Source organism: Sinohyriopsis cumingii, unplaced genomic scaffold, assembly GCF_028554795.1.
Source record: "Sinohyriopsis cumingii isolate HCF-2022 unplaced genomic scaffold, ASM2855479v2 utg001938l, whole genome shotgun sequence".
Classification (NCBI taxonomy): domain Eukaryota; kingdom Metazoa; phylum Mollusca; class Bivalvia; order Unionida; family Unionidae; genus Sinohyriopsis; species Sinohyriopsis cumingii.
The window spans coordinates 125745-145219 of record NW_028316086.1 but is presented as its reverse complement, the minus strand read 5'-3'; the positions used below and the strand labels follow the sequence as shown (position 1 = coordinate 145219).

General features: G+C 37.9%; 1 protein-coding gene across 20 annotated transcripts in view; it reads right to left on the bottom strand.

Moving 5' to 3' along the window:
* LOC149771348 (uncharacterized) overlaps positions 1-19122 on the bottom strand; it is a 106815-nt gene extending 87693 nt beyond the window's left edge. For 15 of the 20 annotated variants that reach the window (XM_089948575.1, XM_089948587.1, XM_089948586.1 and 12 more), the window contains exons 1-3: positions 18978-19116; positions 3255-3367; positions 2398-2439 (exon numbers count right to left, since the gene is read on the bottom strand). In XM_089948575.1, coding sequence (XP_089804701.1) covers positions 2398-2439; positions 3255-3367; positions 18978-19006 — 184 coding nt within the window. In that variant the 5' untranslated portion in view covers positions 19007-19116. Of the gene's footprint in view, positions 1-2397; positions 2440-3254; positions 3368-18977 lie in introns of all 20 variants that reach the window. The other 5 variants (XM_089948572.1, XM_089948579.1, XM_089948573.1 and 2 more) reach the window with 2 other exon arrangements.
* Between the last annotated feature and the right edge of the window lie 353 nt (positions 19123-19475).

Sequence of the window (19475 nt, the reverse complement as noted above, 5' to 3'; positions counted from 1 at the left end):
ATTTTGTGTATGCTTCCAGTACTAAAAGCAGAATGTGAAATCATATTAAAACATTATATTCGCAATGAAGGAACATTCTCTGTATATGGCCTATTTGTAGTCTGATTTGAAGTTTTGATTCTGTCTGTAAATCGATTGATTGCGGGATATTCGCCATCCCTCTTGCTTTTTTTTGGATGCTATTCCCTGGAAACATGAGTCTGGTGCACGCGTACGTCCCATAATGCGTACTTATTTTATTTCTTGCGGTTTTCTTACATGAATCATTCGGGATGTTGCAAATATTGTTTCGCTTACACATTAGAATTTCACGGTCGTTGGATCCCCTAAATTCGAAGTCTAGAAGTTAGGAAATAGTCTAAAATTTACTCATTGCGAGACAACGTCGCAAAGAATAATAGTGTATGTCATAGAAGTGAAGCAATCTCAACTCTATTCTCTTGGTACCTACGTGATGTCATTCTAGCCAACCAATCAATGGTCAAGTAAAGCAACTACACCACTGTCAACGTATCGACTGGTGCGAGCAGTTGTCCTCAATTAATAATGAACTTTCTGCACAGGAATGACGAATTTCGATGCTACGCTATGAGATAGTAGTTGATATATAAAGTGGAAACATCAAACCGTAAGACCACAGTAGCTGATATAAGTCAGTATAAAAGAAATACGAATAAAGTCTATCTTTTCGAAGCTTAATTATTTAATTTAACTTCACTGTCAAAAAATATAAATGCTGATTGTATACAATTAGATATTTTGCTTATTACAGTTTTAAAACTAGAGTCGAGAAACTGTAAATATTACGTAGCAAGAACATTCATCAATGAGTTATTCTAACGAATTAATCCGTATGAAATATTATATAAATACTAATGTAACAGTCTTACGATGAGATATTTTCTGACTATCTCTTACAGTTATAAATTAATGATAATGCAGTCCGACGACTGAATCTAAAGAATCCTGCTAAAAATCGTAAGAGTTTTAAAACGAACAAGACACAAAATATAAAGGGTATATGACTACTGTTAATCTAATAAGGGTTGTCTCCTGTCTGTGATGACATAAAGAGAACTACCTAAAAGTGATTGTTGTCAGTTTCTTAGTTATGATGGTACCAAAAAAGATAGCCTATATTTAATTCAAATATCTACAACACTAATTATCTCACCGCTGCAAACTAAGGAATACGTTAAAGTGGTAACCATCTGATAAAGGTACAATATATCGGGGAGAGAGCTGAAGATCATATATTTTGACATCAAACGGACGCTAACTGGAAAAGATAGAGAAAACGAGTCCTACAAAGGATGAGAATATTTACTTTCGGTTTGTATGTTTGAGTCTTTTTGTGCGGTATTATTCTGCTCCAGAAAAAAAAAAAACCTAAAGAGAACGAGAAGATTTGTGAAAGGTCGTTGCATTCCTGTCATTTTTCCATATACATTCAAGCATGTGTGCTGAAAGGATAGTAGCAATAGAAGAATAGAAACTATTTAAATGTGATAGAAATAAATCAAGGAAAAATGAAATAAGAAACGACAAAATGGAAAGAAATAAACACACATTGGCCATTTAGATTAAAGAGAGACAAGGACAAGGACAATGCTGACAATTTTGTACAATCCAACGCACTCGTTTCTTGTTTCCAAAGCTGCATTGGAGTCACCTGTTTTCGTATGTAAGATTCCGTATATTGTATTAATCAGCCTGTTCTATATAATTGATGAAATATGTGGAAAAAGTAGACCCACTGTTGGAGAGTGACATCCGTCGTATAGAACAAATCGCACGGGGGGGGGCATATCGCGTATTGAGGACACATGATTCGTACATACCTCCTGAAGGCTGAACCTCAAGAACAGTGCATACCACCTCAGTGTTCACTGACAATATAACACATTCTTTCGAGTGTATCGACTTCCCCCCTGTGAGGCACACGTATCGCTTAGACCATGACGCCTCAAAGACATCCTAGTCAGAGCAAAGCTTAACGTCAATCGCAAGCAAAGAGCACCCTAGCAAAGATGGTTCCTGTGGTGATGAAAGGTGCGCATCCTGTCAACATATAATAGAGACCAGCACATTCTCAAGCATAGCCAAACAGAAAAACTGAACTTGCATGGTCCAAACAGAACGTGCAAAGCAGAATGTAATCTATCTCATCACCTTTAAGATCTGTAGCCTTCAGTATATCGAAGAAACTGAAAAGCTACACAAACGGATCAGTCTTCACAGATCTGATTGGATGACAAAGAAGCTGATAATAATAATAATAATAACAATAACAATAATAATAATAATATTATTATTATTATTATTATTATTATTATTATTATTATTATTATTTTAATTATGTTGAAAATTCATTTGACCAAGAGACGAGAAATGTACCTTCTTCTCCCTTGCTTGATTCTTCAGAAGGTGCTACTGCAGCTGAGACATAAAACAAAATTAACTATTACTATTATGGTTTGGATTATAAAGTGTTATACTCATGTTTTACTAAAAACAACATTAGCTGCTACCCTGACACAGTGTATTTACATTTTCAACAATCATGTTTGTACGAAATATTAAATATCGGTACCGTCTCAGTGTTTGTAAATCAAGAGCGAAAAACGCTTAAGTTTAAAACACGGATTCATTTTTGGGGATACTCCAAATGTCTTGCACTATTCATACTGGTCTTCATTATACATTAATATATAGACCTATATCAAATACTCAAAGAGAATGAGATAATATCATCAGCATGTTTGTATAATGGATCATTAGTTAATGCGAATTTTTTGAGAAAGACAGCTGACACGTTAGTGTATATTCATAGTTTTTTTTTCTTCAAATCATTGTGTAAAAAGACTATTTTAGAAAAGGCACATGTTTAAATGATGAAAACACCTCAAACAATAACAGTACAAACACGAATCTCTTACGTGTCAATATATATATATATATATATATATATATATATATATATATATATATATATATATATATATTGCAGCACATTCATAGTTCTGATTTATTTTTAGCTTCGCTTTTGTATGTTGCCATGTAAATTTGTCAAGGAAAAGGAAATAAAAGATGGGTGGAAGATGTTATTTTCTAGCTGTTTGTTCGGTGTCGAAAATCCTCCCCATTAATAACCACTATCAATATGCAGCTCTAATTAAAGAGGTTGTGTCTGTATAGTATTTGTTTATAATTCTTCTCACTTCAAGACTGCTTTCTTGCTCAAACGATCTTACCCTGATTCTTGATAACAAAGTACGTTGTTAACGCTGCGACTGCGATGCAGATACATAGCACCACAATGAAAGTTAACACCTTCATTCTTCCCCAGTTGCAATGTACCGTCAAGCTGAAGAAAAAAAGATACAAGAGACATTTCAAAACAAGTCAGTATAATTGGTAAGTGGATGATGCAAACGTAGATGAGAACAAGACAAATCTTGTATTCGTTTCCAAGCCATGTCGCTTTTAAGCGTCGATGCAGAAGACTTATGGTCTTGTGTTCGTGATTCAGATAAAATACAGCTGAATTCAAAATTATTGGCCTAAAGCACGAATTGCATGCAGTGGGACATTAATTGTGAAAGCGCCCTTTTTCCAGATGATTGTAGCTTTTTACAAGTTGCAAGTTACTCAATACTCTTTATGAATTCACAGTCGGCAATTTGAGCATCGTAAAATCCATTTCTTAAATATTTACATTTTCTTTACTGTGACTGGCGTAGAGGAGGCCATCCTATTCTGCATCTGACCATTTTGTGTCATATTTTAAGGAGCGCATGGCCTTTAATTATTTAATAAAACAGTATACTAACCTCATTTGCATTTTTATAATTCTTGGGGATCGCAATTAACAAAATAGAAACATTATTTTACATGAATATGTTAGTGTTTTGTGCTTCACATTTGCTGATGTACGATAGATTTAAATGTTGCTAGGATAAAGTTTTATAGCTCCAATGCCGCCGTTACGTGCAAAAGGTCGTAAATGCCAAACCACATGAATAATACTGAATCTTGAAGAATATTGGTCCTAAACATCGTTGGATGCATTTAAAATTAGATAATATCGATGTTTCATCACATTATGAGCCATGTAATTTCTCCCTCGAATTGAGAAACGTGAGTATTTTTCACAGTAATCCGATGTTGGTAGGTGACATCCATGGGCCATCCGATTTCAGTTTAAATCTGGAAAGCAAAAGTTGATGACGTCACCATTATATCACCATTATAAACAGCAAATGCCAACACCACGCTATGTCGGACACGGTAGGTGATCCTTCTGGCATATATCATAGAATGTGCAGAAGACCTGGAGATAGCAAATTAATGGGGGGTGGGGGATCAAGCAAGAAAGTCTATTTTGCGACTACAAATGTTAAAAATAATGTAGAAATTGAATTAGTCGTGTTTTGACCTCTTGTTGAGATCTTTGTTGTTATATTAACAATTAAATAAACATTGAGTTGGCCATTTAATCTTGTATGGAGAGAAGCTCAGATGGATGTAGTGATTAAGGCCAGAAACAGTATCACTGTGATCCATGCAAATGTTAAGAGAACATGTTGCTGAAGATAAGACTTTCTTGGCATATTAGTTAACATCATCGAGTAATTTTAATTTCATCAACTTATATAATCTTTGTTCCTTTTTTCAGGCTTCGTTTACTTAACAAAAGAGGTCTATGTCTATAGGCGCAATTATTTATAATTCTGTCGCTGGTACATTTCGGACAAAAGACAATGGAATAATTGGTATTACATTTAGTACTTTATAGCAACCTCAGAAGTATTGACATATTTATGTTTTAACATAAAACACATAAAATTACATCTTAATGATTGATTTTTGTAGATGATTTCTTCACGACTGTTCCCCTCACCAAAGATGTTACGAGCATGCTATATTTGCTCTCCAATTATTATGACTTATTATTATACAAGCTATTTTGAGAAATTGGTGTGTGTGTGTGTGTGTGTGTGTGTGTGTGTGTGTGTGATATTAGGATTTGTAAAATAGCTTTAATAATCTTAGTAGTATCGTTGCGATATCTGCAGTGTGGCTGTTTACAGTGATATCTAGCACTGGGGCATCATGCCGCAGACATGTAGCGTCATGTTCCACCCAGTCACATTATCCTGACACCAGGCTGACCAGTCCTAATACTAACTTCTTAATGCTGAGCGCGAAGAGAGGCAGCTGCTAGTACCATTTTCATAAGTCTTTGGTATGACTCGACTGAGATTCGAACCCACTACCTCCTGCGTTCGAAGCAGACGCTCTAACCATCTAGGTACATGAGCGGTCTTGAGAAATTGGACAAAGTAGATTTGAACATGTACTAGACTACTTTGTAGCTAGCATAAGTGATCTGAGTTTTTAAAGTTTACCAGTAAGAGTAGGACAGTTGTATCACAATATGCACTCGAGTAAGAATGGCCATTCTAATGACAAGCGTTACGCCAATCATGAGACCAAACATATGTCCAGCGAGCCAATTCTCCACGGCTCCTAATGCCGCTTGACTGGCTGGTTGTTTGAAAGACATAGATTACAATTCATTCAAACTTTTGAAATCATTACTCAGCATACTAATGTATATTTGTGTATTATGAGAGAGAGAGAGAGAGAGAGAGAGATAAACGGATAGAAAAATGTATTGCATAACTGTGCCTAAATCATGTCTTGCAGCTCTGTCCTACTACTTTTCTCATACATCTTGGAATACTGATTCTCTACAGTTAACCATTCTAATGGACATTTGACATAATTCGTCCCGTGTCATCCACATATCACTCGTCATATGTCCCCTCAGTTTTATACTTGTTGGCCTTTTAGATGAATGATAGTATATAAGAGGTGAGCGAATGTAATTGGATGATAAATACGCAGATTAAAAAAGGGCTAAATTTGCATTTACAGAGCGCATGCGCTGGTACATTAAAGTTTCGTTGCCGATAAATAATGAAGCAGGAAGAAAATGTCTGCAATGCAACATTGATTTTGAATGAGGTCTCTTTCATTGTGACTAAAGCCTTTAACAAATGTATGGTACTCCCCACCAAACCATAACATACCGTAATAATCTTGTTTTAACTTTTCAAGTGATAGTTTTCTTTGCTGTTAGTGGAATAGTAAAGGCCATCCGATTTTAAATCTAGCATTTCTGCCATATTGTAACTAATTCATTGCCTCTAATTGTCCAGTAACACAGTATACTAAACTCTTTAACGTTTGCATACGACTCAGAAGACCAGATAAAACAGAAACAATATTATGTACGAGCATGTTAAGGTCTTTAACGTCACATATGTTGGTATGCGATGGATTATTAACGTTGCAGATGCGTTAGATTCGTACTGCTTTGAGTTCATTGTTTAGTTACAGACTGAATTACTCAAGAACCTAAATGTGAAGTTGAGGTATCAATACCGATGCATATTTATGAACTTGTGGCCTCTCTCGGCCTTATATGAGTGTTTGGATTCTCGTGTGTCGATGTATGTGTATAGGCTGTGCAGAAGAGTTATAAATAGGAACTTTTTTCAAGAACCAGCATCTGTGTTTTGACCTAAATGATAAATGTTACTATAGTAACAGTGAAATGAACCATGAGTTACTCAAAAGCATCTTGTACGAGATGAAGAAGCAGATGAAGATGAATAGGAAGAAGAACAGAAAGATTAAAGCCAAGAAACACTACAACAACGTGATCGGTGTGAATGCCGAAAATACAACGATGTTCAAGATAAGATTCACATGGCATATTACTGCATGCAATTGTATTGTTTCAGCCCCTGATGAAGAAAAACTATATCTTCATTAAATTTCTTCGTTGTTTGATGGTAACTGTACAAGTCGGCAGTGGTATTATGTCTGACGCTTATACAAACAGACGAGTTCGCAAGTCATTTCACGTGACTGCCTAAAAGTCTACGGATTCACATTTAAATCTTAGAATGGCATATGCTAACTTTATACCTAGTTCCACACAATTGTTAATATAAATGTACACAGAGGGGGATTAGAATGGCATATGCTAACGTTATACCTAGTTCCACACAATTGTTAATATAAATATACACAGGGGGATTAGAATGGTATATGCTAACGTTATACCTAGTTCCACACAATTGTTAATATAAATGTACACAGAGGGCGATACTGCAGGTATGAAGAGTAAGGACCCGAAGCCCAAGCTTTAAAATTTAAGTTCACGCGCGCCATACAAATTTCTCTGCTTATAAATGTTATAACGGTTATACGATATGCACACTGCCAACGGTGAATATGGAGTGTTACGATTAACGCTTGGGTGATATTCTATGCACTCTGTTGTGAGGTGTGGTGATTCATGGGAATTATCCACTTATTTCATGTATTTTATTTCTTTTTCCTAGTGAGTAGTCGACTTCTGTAATATGATATGCAATTGCTTTATTTGCTGAACTTTTACAAACAATATAATATGCTTATCACATCATTGAACGTTCTTTTTCCCCACCAGGTTACTAAGGATAATGGTCAGGGAAACGTCTCTTTAAAATGATAGACAATTATTTACAAAATTAAAGGCAGTGTATTCAAACATGGAAGAACAGGAGTGTATTTCTGAACATTAGCATGGGGGAATGGGCTGCAGATAGAACAAGGTTCAATTTTCAACTATGCAATTTTCAACATAACTGAAATTTTTAACTGTATAGATATAGCAAAGATACTTAACAAAGCGGATAATAACTAGCATTTCTATCCACATGAAAGCTATCAAATATATAAACCAACCTTGAAAAGAGAGACTGAAATATATCTAATGATTTTCATAAATTTGGTAAATTCAAACAATAATGATTGAGTGGCTGTTTTTTATTATATGTCTACATCTGTACTACTTACATAGGGGAAAAGTATTACCTGTATAAGGTTTAAAACGAACTCGCATTTTGAAAATTAGTTTTGTTGTCAACCTAACAAGCTACGAATCATTTATTATAAATTTTGAATTTGGATCATTTATTATAAATTTTTAATTTTGATCAATTATTATCAATTTTGAATTTTAATCTCATTAGAGATAGAAACATGGATAAACACCCTCAAAAGGAGAGATTTTGTATTACATCTAATATAAATGTTTCGGATGATGAGTTGGATTATATATTTAATACTGCCTATACTTAAATCAACAAGTAAAACAATGTTTTTAAAAATCTATTGCAGACCCGATATTTATCATTTTACTGCTTAATTAAAAATGAACTCATGAATCTGATTCAATTTCAGTTCATTGGTTCAAAAATAAATATTGATAGAGATGTAATTAATTTGAATTATTATGAATTCCGATTATCAGTAAGATTTATGTCTCACTTTATAGCTAACGTGGGTATGTGAGAAAGCTTGCCAGTAGCTTCTCGTGGGTCGGTGGTTCTTCCCGGAGTTTTCCCGGGTTCTTCCTCCACCATTAATACTGGCCACCATGCAAAGCCTATCGTGTGCTGAAATATGGCGTTAAACCCAACAACAACAACAACAACTCACTTTATAGAGTTACGGCTACTTTATACGCATGACTGGTCACTGCAAAAGAAGACTATTGTAAAGGTATACGCTGAAACCAAGAGAACTTAAAGATGTATTTGATGATACATTATTCCCTATCGAATCATATGCATCCGAAAGTTTGGAATTTCATAGTACCAATGCTATTGAGCACTTGCAACTTACGTTTATGAAATATGTTTCGAAAGTAAACATGTAAATATCAATTACTACAGTTAATAGGGGAATTGATCGTTTGCATATCAAATGAAAATGTTTTGTAAGATATTGGTACCCAAGTGATAATGTAATATTAACAGCATTGTTGAAAGTAAAATATGAAAAGGTGTGATGTTATAGCACATAACACCCATTGTTGCAACACTGGATATGTATGGATTTTCAAAAGTATGGTTAAATGGATAAAAAAAAAAAGTTTTCATTATTGCTTCAATCTCGCCAGTTTTTTTAAATCCATCAAACCAACTTTTGAATATTAAAATCTACTTAGGCTTATGATAAATCTTAAACACAGAACAGTACTATCAAAACAAAGTCCTTCTTTCAAAAACTGTAAGTGAAGACCGTTAGATCTAAAGAAAAATAATTACTTATTGGCTTGTATTAAGGATTAATATTGCCAGATATTAATATAAATCACTCCTTTATGATTTTATGTGTTGACCGATAAATTGAACTCGTTATAGACTTATATGTAAGTTAGAAAATTATGCATATTTAGCATTTGAAATAAAAAAGCAAGTTATGTCTCATATGATTCCATTCTCAACTGAAAGTCTCAGTATTAACGTTTGTTAAATTGTGTTTTTTATTTTAAATACTTATATAGTTCTTTCATATTCAAGGCAAGTTTTGTGATGAACTTAATAACCATGTAACGTTAAGGAATAAATAAAAAACTACATCTAAATATAGTAACAATTATCACATTCATCTTTTCATAAGAAATAAGCATAAAGCGAAAATAAAATCACCCTAAAATAAAACAAATAAAACAACATACATTAGCTGACAAGATAGACTGTCTAGTAAATCAATTAGGTACTACGTAAGAAACCAAGAAATCAAAGTTTTTGGCTAAACATTGGATCCAAAAGATTCAGCCAGTGAATAATTGCCTTCATCCTACAAGATGGGTTTATCATTCATAACAATGAATCTCTCTCTCTCTCTCTCTCTCTCTCTCTCTCTCTCAATTTGTGTTTAATTTAATTCATACAGCAAAGGTAAAATTCTTCGAAAGCATAAAAGAGGAGGCATGTAATTAATACAAAACAACATTCGTGTTTATTTCCGAGTCAGACGAAAGAACTCGTTGAATATGGCTAATGAATACGTCTCGGCTTGACGTCCTTGATATTCCTTAAATCATATCATACTCAGAACAAAGAACTATGCAGTTTATGTAAACATCCCACCGGCTCTTTTTAACTGTCTTCTTTAGTTTCTGAGGTGAAGCTTAAAATCCAGGAACTCATTTGTTTAAGAGATGAGAAGAGCATCAGTCTTTAAAAATATTGTATCCACTTCTCTATTTTATTGGATTCCTTTGCTTTTTTGATTGACAATCTTTGTAGAGAGAAGATAGTTAAGCATATTTTTCAGGATTATAATGTCACGGAATGGTGTAAATGTTGTTAATTAAATACATGTACTCGGGTTTCGTTTCTTTTTCTCTGTACAACGATACCCGAGGGTGATTATAATATGGTCTATGTATTTCGAAATCGTGAGTACGATTCGTCCTGTGCCACACGTGCAAGGTGCCTTTGATAAAGAATAACGAAAATTCTAAAGGTATAAATACGTCACTACATGTAAAGGACCTTTACAATACTAATGGTTTTGTCAGCAAGCGGCCTGCTAAAAGGATTCGCACAACTCCAGCTGTAGGGCTGAGTGAGTGAGTGAGTGAGGTTTTGATGGTAGGAATATCCGGGGTGTCCGGTGTTGTCAGAGGGTAGAAACGTCCGTGTGTCCGGAGCGTTTAAGGTGCCGGAGCGTCTAATGTCTAGCGTCCGGAGTGTCCAGAGGGACTAAGGTGACCCAGCTGTAGAGCCGTCAAAGGACCAGGGGGTCCGGAGGGTTTAATATTTTAAGTGTCCGGAGGGTCTAATATTTCAAGTGATCATAGTATTCCGAGGGTCCGGAGTCTATATTGGTTGTGAAATTGATTCGGAGGAGCTGTGGAGCGGATATGGTGCACGGGTGACGGAGTGCATCTCCACACATGTATTTTTAGCTGTATGCTAATTTTGGGTTAGTAAGACCCAGTGTATTATTCAGGACTGGAAGGATAGATTGTATATCCGTTCTTGTTTAGTGACATAATTTCGCTACCTGAGCGAATACATTTTTTTTACTATGTGTAAATACTTACATTGTTTACTATTTGAGTGAACTATATTCATCTTTCCATTATTGAATCATTTGTGAAATCATTTATCCTGTGTTTAGGGTTACTGAACTAATTTATTTGTATATTTTTTTCATCTTTGAAACTGTGCGTTTTTTGTTAAATAGATCCAATATTTGGATTATAAATACGCACACATCTTCATAATCCACTATTCATATAAATCGCCACATTAAATCATATATGTGTCGTCATTACGTGTTCTGTTGTTAATCCGAAATATCCCACCCGGTTATCTTGTTACAAATGGTGTCAGAAGTGGGATCATTCCGGATATAACAGAGCACTGAAATTGTTTTATTATATTTGTATGCTTTTTGTGTGTTTCAGATGCGTTTGACAAAGCACCAAGGTTAGGTAGATACCTAATATTACTTTAATTTTTTGTATTTAATATTTTTGTTGCATTTCGTGAAAGAAAATACGGTTTGTGGTAATTACGTGGTTTGTATAAAACTGCACTTTAAGGTTGGTCACCACCAAACTTTTGAAATGACTTCTATGAAAGAACTGGTAGAACTGGGGAAACAGTTTGGTTATGAGGGGGAGTCCCTTAGAAATTTCGTTCGTGAAGAACAAGCCCGGGAGAGGGACCAAAGATGAAAGGAGAGGGAATTAGAAAGGGAAAAAATGGAAACCCAGAAGGAAATGATGGAACTAGAGAAACAGGCTGGGAGGGAATTAGAAAGGGAAAAAAGGGAAACCCAGAAGGAAATGATAGAATTAGAGAAGGGTAAGATAGAACTAGAGAAACAGGCTGAGAGGGAAAGGATAGAATGGGAAAGGGAAGCAGACAGGGAGAAGTTAGAAAGGGAAAAACAGGTAAGGTTAGAAACTTTAGAGATGGAAGATAGAAATCGGGAGAGGGAACATCTAAGAAATTCTGAGCTATTGCAAGCTAAAAAAGATGGGGAACATGATATTAAACTGAGAGGTCCAAAATTGCCCCCATTTGAAGACGATAAAGATAATATGGATAGTTATCTAAATAGGTTCGAGAGGTATGCTACGGTACAAAAATGGAAGAAAGACGATTGGCCGCTCCATCTTAGCGCGTTATTGAAAGGTAAAGCGTTAGACGTGTATTCGCGTTTATCCACGGCCGATTCGCTCAATTACCCCGTGTTGAAAGAGGCACTTCTCAAGAAATATGAACTAACCGAGCAAGGGTTTCGCAAGAAGTTTAAGTATAGTAAACCAGAGAGAGGCGAAACATTCACACAGTTCGTCAGTAGGACTTGCAATTATTTGCAGCGATGGGTGGAATGTGGTAAAGTCGTCAAGACATTTGAGGGTCTTGTCGATTTCTTGCTTCGTGACCAATTGTTAACAACTTGTGGCAAGGAGTTATATTTATTCTTGAAGGAAAGATCCTTCAAAAATGTACATGAAATGGCCACACAGGCGGATTTGTTCGCCGAAGCTCGGGGAGGTTCGCAGAATGTCATCACGCGAGATGTCAAAGGTGGGAATCAGGTCAACGACAGAAAACCCAGGGAACCTGAAAAATCTGGTAGGAGTAACCAGGGCAAGCGGAGTGACATGCAATGTTTCATTTGCAAGGAAGTGGGTCATATCTCCCACTATTGTCCTAAGCGGAAGGGACCAGTCCAGAAAGTAGCGGTAGCCATTAGAGGCAGAAGATCGGTAAATGGAAAACTTAATGTTTCCCAGCAAGTTAAGCGGAAAGCGGTGCGTGAACCGGTGGTGCGTTCAGACAACCAGTCGCGATGTGATCCAATCAATCGGCACGTGTATTTTTCCAGAGGCACGGGTGCCGACCGCAAACGGCACTGTTAACGGACAAGAAGTCACCGTTCTACGAGACACGGGATGCACTACTGTAGTCGTGAAACGGAGCTTAGTCCGCGATGATCAATTGCTTGGGGTTAAATCACCTTGCATGTTGCTTGACCAGACAATCGACCACGTTCCAGTTGCAAGGATAATGATAGATACACCTTTTTTGACCGGGACTGTGGAAGCTTTATGCGTAGCCAACCCGATCTATGAACTGACGATTGGCAACGTACCGGGTTCTAGACTTCCAACCATAGCAGATTTCCGATTCCCTATCATCCAGGCAGTGCAAACTAGGGCTCAGGTAAAGGAGGAAAATAAACCTTTGCGTAAGTTAAAAGTACCGGAAGCCATTACTGATATATCCCGCGAAGAATTCCAAAATGAGCAAAAACGTGACGCGTCTTTACGTGCAACCTCTGAGAAGGCATTAACGGGTACCGTGAGAAAGTGTAAGAACGGGGGTTCCTCTAAATTCCTTGTTCGAAAGGGTTTAATGTACAGGGAATACTCTACATCGGATAGGAAGTTCTTGCAATTAGTGGTTCCCCAGAAATTTAGGGCACATGTACTAAAGGTCGCGCACGAGTCGAGTATGGCAGGTCATTTAGGCGTAAAGAAAACAACGGATAGGGTATTAAGAGAATTTTATTGGCCTGGCGTCAATAGCGACATAGCGCGGTTCTGTCGCTCGTGCGACGTTTGCCAGAAGACGATCTCTAAGGGCAGGGTAACTAGAGTACCGTTAGGTCAGATGCCCTTGATAGATACTCCGTTCAAACGAGTAGCCATCGACATTGTAGGACCAATATTTCCGCATACAGATCGGAAAAACCGATACATCTTGACACTGGTAGATTACGCTACCAGATATCCAGAAGCCATAGCTTTGCCATCAATTGAAACCGAACGTGTAGCCGAAGCGCTCGTAGACATGTTCAGCAGGGTCGGAGTGCCCGAAGAGGTTCTTACGGATTGTGGAGCGCAATTCACCTCAGATCTTATGGCAGAAATTAGTAGGTTGTTGTCCCTTAAACAGTTACGCACAACACCTTACCATCCTATGTGCAATGGATTGGTCGAGAAATTCAACGGCACATTGAAGCAAATGTTGCGGAGAATGTGTGCGGAAAGACCGAAGGATTGGGATAGATATATGAACGCCCTTCTGTTCGCATATCGTGAGGTTCCTCAGGAAAGCTTGGGTTTCTCCCCGTTTGAACTATTGTACGGTAGGACAGTTCGTGGTCCTATGCGCATACTTCGTGAACTGTGGACAGACGAGGTCGCGGACGAAGAAGTTAAGACCACATACCATTACGTAGTTGATTTGCGCGAAAGATTAGAAAGTACTTGTCAGATGGCGCAAGACGAACTCGCGAAATCTAGTCGTAGGTACGCCAAGTACTACAACCGAGGAACTCGGAGTAAAAAATTTGACGTAGGCGATCAAGTGTTGGTGCTTCTCCCAACGAATAACAACAAGCTGCTAGTCCAATGGAAAGGGCCATATGAAGTCAGACAGGTGAAAGGCGAAATGGATTATATCATTGATATGGAAGGGAAATCCAAGACATTTCATGCCAATATGCTTAAACTCTACGTAGCGAGACCTGGACAAACGATTGATAAAGGGATTTTGAATGTAGTATGCGTTGCAGTGATAGAGGATAGGTCTGGTGACGAAGCGGAATTCGTCTCCAGCACAGAAATACCCCTTGAATACCCCATGGACGTTGGTAAAGAAAGCATTGACCAGATAAATGTATGCCCTGAGTTATCGGAGAGTCAACGTACACAGATTATGGAGGTTTTGTCCAAATATCCAGATGTGTTCACGGACAGACCAGGCTGTACGGGTCTAATTCGACACGAGATCAAATTGAATACCACTGAGCCTATCAGGATTAAAGGATATCCGATACCCTTTAATGCACGGGAGACAATCAGCGAAGAAGTGATGAAAATGTTAGGCCAGGGAGTGATCGAACCTTCAAACTCCCCATACTCGTCCCCCGTGGTGTTAGTCAGAAAGAAAGACGGGACCAACCGGTTTTGCATCGACTTTCGGCAATTAAACAAGATCACCGTATTTGATGCAGAACCAATGCCAGATATGGAAAGTGTATTTTCAAAATTGGCAGGTCATAAATACATTTCCAAATTAGATCTAAGCAAGGGATATTGGCAGATACCCATCGCCGATAATGTCCGCGAGTTAACGGCATTCGCGACTCCCAAAGGACTGTTTCAGTTTAAAGTTATGCCTTTCGGTTTAGTCAACGCCGGTGCGTCGTGCGTTCGTCTCATGCGCAAATTATTAAACGGAACGGAAAACGTCGACAGCTTCGTAGACGACATCTTTGTTTACACGCATACATGGGATGAACATGTTAAGGTATTACGGGATCTGTTCGATAGACTTCACATTGCAAACCTTTCAGTTAGGCCTACTAAGTGTAGCATAGGGTATTCCAGTTTGGAATGTTTGGGACATCTGGTAAATGGACTAGGCCAGTTGCAACCTCATCCAGATAAAATAGGAGCAATCAGGGATGCCCCTAGACCAGAGACAAAAAAACAAGTAAGGTCTTTCCTAGGTCTAATCGGGTTCTACAGGAAATTCGTCCCCAACTTTTCGGCTATTGCCAGCCCATTAACGGATTTGACTAGGAAGGGGCAACCGAATAAAGTTTCATGGGGTGTATGCCAGGAAAAAGCGTTTAACACTCTAAAACACAAACTGGTAAGTGCACCAATTTTAAAGTTGCCGGAAATAGATAAACCTTTTGTACTGAGGACTGATGCGTCCGATACGGGTCTTGGGGCTGTTTTGCTACAGGAGCAAGGGGGGATGAAATTGCCCATTGCTTATGCAAGTAGGAAATTGCTCCCTAGAGAGGAAAAGTACTCCGTGATTGAAAAGGAGTGCCTAGGTTTAGTATGGGGAATAGGAAAATTCCATACATATCTTTTTGGGAGGGAGTTTACCTTGCAAACGGACCATCAGCCGCTTTTATATTTGAATAAAGCAAAGGTCACCAATGCAAGATTGATGCGTTGGGCGTTGTCTTTGCAACCATACAGTTTTCGAATCGAGGCAATTCGAGGGTCAGAAAATGTGGGAGCTGATTTTTTAAGTAGGGTGTAATTAGCAAATCATTTCGTTCGGTCTGAAAATTGGAAGTTTTAATAATGATTCATTGTTCACATTCCGTGATTGTTCTAAAAGTGATACCACTTTTTTTTAGGGGGGAGGTATTGTCACGGAATGGTGTAAATGTTGTTAATTAAATACATGTACTCGGGTTTCGTTTCTTTTTCTCTGTACAACGATACCCGAGGGTGATTATAATATGGTCTATGTATTTCGAAATCGTGAGTACGATTCGTCCTGTGCCACACGTGCAAGGTGCCTTTGATAAAGAATAACGAAAATTCTAAAGGTATAAATACGTCACTACATGTAAAGGACCTTTACAATACTAATGGTTTTGTCAGCAAGCGGCCTGCTAAAAGGATTCGCACAACTCCAGCTGTAGGGCTGAGTGAGTGAGTGAGTGAGTGAGGTTTTGATGGTAGGAATATCCGGGGTGTCCGGTGTTGTCAGAGGGTAGAAACGTCCGTGTGTCCGGAGCGTTTAAGGTGCCGGAGCGTCTAATGTCTAGCGTCCGGAGTGTCCAGAGGGACTAAGGTGACCCAGCTGTAGAGCCGTCAAAGGACCAGGGGGTCCGGAGGGTCTAATATTTTAAGTGTCCGGAGGGTCTAATATTTCAAGTGATCATAGTATTCCGAGGGTCCGGAGTCTATATTGGTTGTGAAATTGATTCGGAGGAGCTGTGGAGCGGATATGGTGCACGGGTGACGGAGTGCATCTCCACACATGTATTTTTAGCTGTATGCTAATTTTGGGTTAGTAAGACCCAGTGTATTATTCAGGACTGGAAGGATAGATTGTATATCCGTTCTTGTTTAGTGACATAATTTCGCTACCTGAGCGAATACATTTTTTTTTACTATGTGTAAATACTTACATTGTTTACTATTTGAGTGAACTATATTCATCTTTCCATTATTGAATCATTTGTGAAATCATTTATCCTGTGTTTAGGGTTACTGAACTAATTTATTTGTATATTTTTTTCATCTTTGAAACTGTGCGTTTTTTGTTAAATAGATCCAATATTTGGATTATAAATACGCACACATCTTCATAATCCACTATTCATATAAATCGCCACATTAAATCATATATGTGTCGTCATTACGTGTTCTGTTGTTAATCCGAAATATCCCACCCGGTTATCTTGTTACATATAAGTCGGTACGTTTTTCTGCTTTTTTTATTTGTTTTGTCATATACCTGCTCCTCGTCTCCGCTTATTCCGGCTTATATTGATATATAGCACTGATGCGTGGTACATATATAACTTATAGAGGTAGACGACATGTATATAAATAGTACATGCATGTAGTTACCTTATATTTCATTCAGTACAAAATGTTATAACTTCTTCACTGCCCTCAGTGGTGTTTTTATGCGTCAGTTTTTCCCCCACAATACGACAAGATGGTCAGACATTAGAAAGCAATTTGTGAAGCTGGTGAAAGACAAAGTGTTGCGACAATTTTCTGCTCTCTATTGTACCTGCCCCAGGTACCATATCCGTACATGAAATCCATCACATATTTAAATGTTTGGAGTCGGCAGTATGAAGGTTACCAAGATTTTCTCCAGTTCTACTACTATATGCAAGCTTCAAGAAAGACGGGCGTTCTTGTGACATATAAACAAGTTTAGCAGCATGTGTGTGTGTGTGCAGGGCCGTAGACAGCGATCACGGACCCTGGGGTAAGAAATACACAGGTTTCCCCTAGTTCTTGTCCAAACAAAAGTTTTCTTTTTAGGGATTTAAAAGTGTTATTCGGCCCAGGCCCCTTTACAGGTCCGGGTCCCGGGGATATATCACCGGTTGCCCTCCCCCTTGTCGGCCTTGTGTGTGTGTGAGAGAGAGAGAGAGAGAGAGAGAGAGAGAGAGAGAGAGAGAGATTTGGATATTTCAGTCATTTCGCTACGATATCTTCAGTGTGACAGTTTATAGTGACGTCTATTACTGGGGCATCATGCCGCAGACCTGTATACCCAGTCACATTATCCTGACACCAGGCCGACCAGTCCTAATACTAACCTCTTAAAGCTGAGCGCCTAGCGAGGCAGCTGTTAAGTAACATTTTTATAACTCTTTGGTATGATTCGGCCGGGGATAGCACCCGCGACTTCCCGCATCGGAGGCGGACTCTCTATATAGAAGCATGCAGTCCTTACTACATGCGTGATTTAAATGTGGCCTATCCATGCATGATTGCATATTTGAACGTACACGATTATCTGGGTGAGGATGTGATGACTACGAATTACTTTTGTAATCACTGTTATGATGGTATTGTCTTACCAGTACCGGTTGTAAATATGCAGTCATTACTATCATCATCATTAGTTTTGAAAGTGTCATCCGTTGAAAAAGCAAGAACACTAAAAACATGTTCATGATCTCTGGCGCCACAACAAGCCACAATATGTCAGATGAAATAGAAGCAAGCGTGCAATCAAGAAGCAGCAAATAATACCAATAGTAATAAAACATAATCAATTAATTTTTTTCTATTCGAATTTGGCACCCCGTGTAATGCTATTAATCTTTTCGTTAGGGTTATAATCATTCACCAATAATCAATCACCGCTTCAGAAACGAGTCAACGAGTATCGCGATATAAAAACCTGAAGTATGTTTACCCATGAAGCACCAAAGAACGTTCAACACATGAACACGCGTGCAATGGACGTCTGATAAGAACACGCGTGTACTGGAGCCTGACAAGAACACGCGTGTACTGGAGTCTGACAAGAACACGGATGTACCGGAGTCTGACAAGAACACGGGTATACTGGTGTATGATAAAATTATACGTTCACTAGACATATGATAAAAAATACTGAAGCATATTTACTCAATATGTTAATCTCTTACTATTAACCAGATAAAACAGAATTTGTCTTTAAGCAAGCACAACTTTAAAAAATAATGTAAATGAAAAACAAATATATCAAAGTGAATACTATTTTAAAGCCATTTAAAAATAATTCACATTTTAACTTATTACATTCATTATATCTTACCATTTTCCGGCGTCTTCACCTTCTGTCATTGCAAGTCTTGATGCATACAAAGGTAAGAACACGGAGATAAGAACACAACTAAGACCAACCTGAGATAAAACTTTTACGCACTTCAGTGGTGATGAATGGAATTTAAATTTGAATAGAATTTGTTACCTACAGTTAGAGCATACATTCAATACATGACACTTCCTGGTTACTTTACTGCTAAGGCGCTCGTCATTGAGGTGAAGGAATGTTTAATTGACTAGTCGGCCGTTGCATGACACAAGCAGAGAAGAAAATGTTACCTAGATGCACCAAGAGTTCATGGCGCGGAAAATTGTGGTTTCTAGCGTTACGCATACACGTTTCTAAGTCGCACGAGCTGACACCAGGCCGACCAATCCTAACACTAACCTCTTAATGCTGAACGCCTAGCAAGGCAACTGTGAGCACTATTTATATTAGTCTTTGGTATGCCTCGGCCGGGGTTCAAACTCGCGACCTACCACGTCC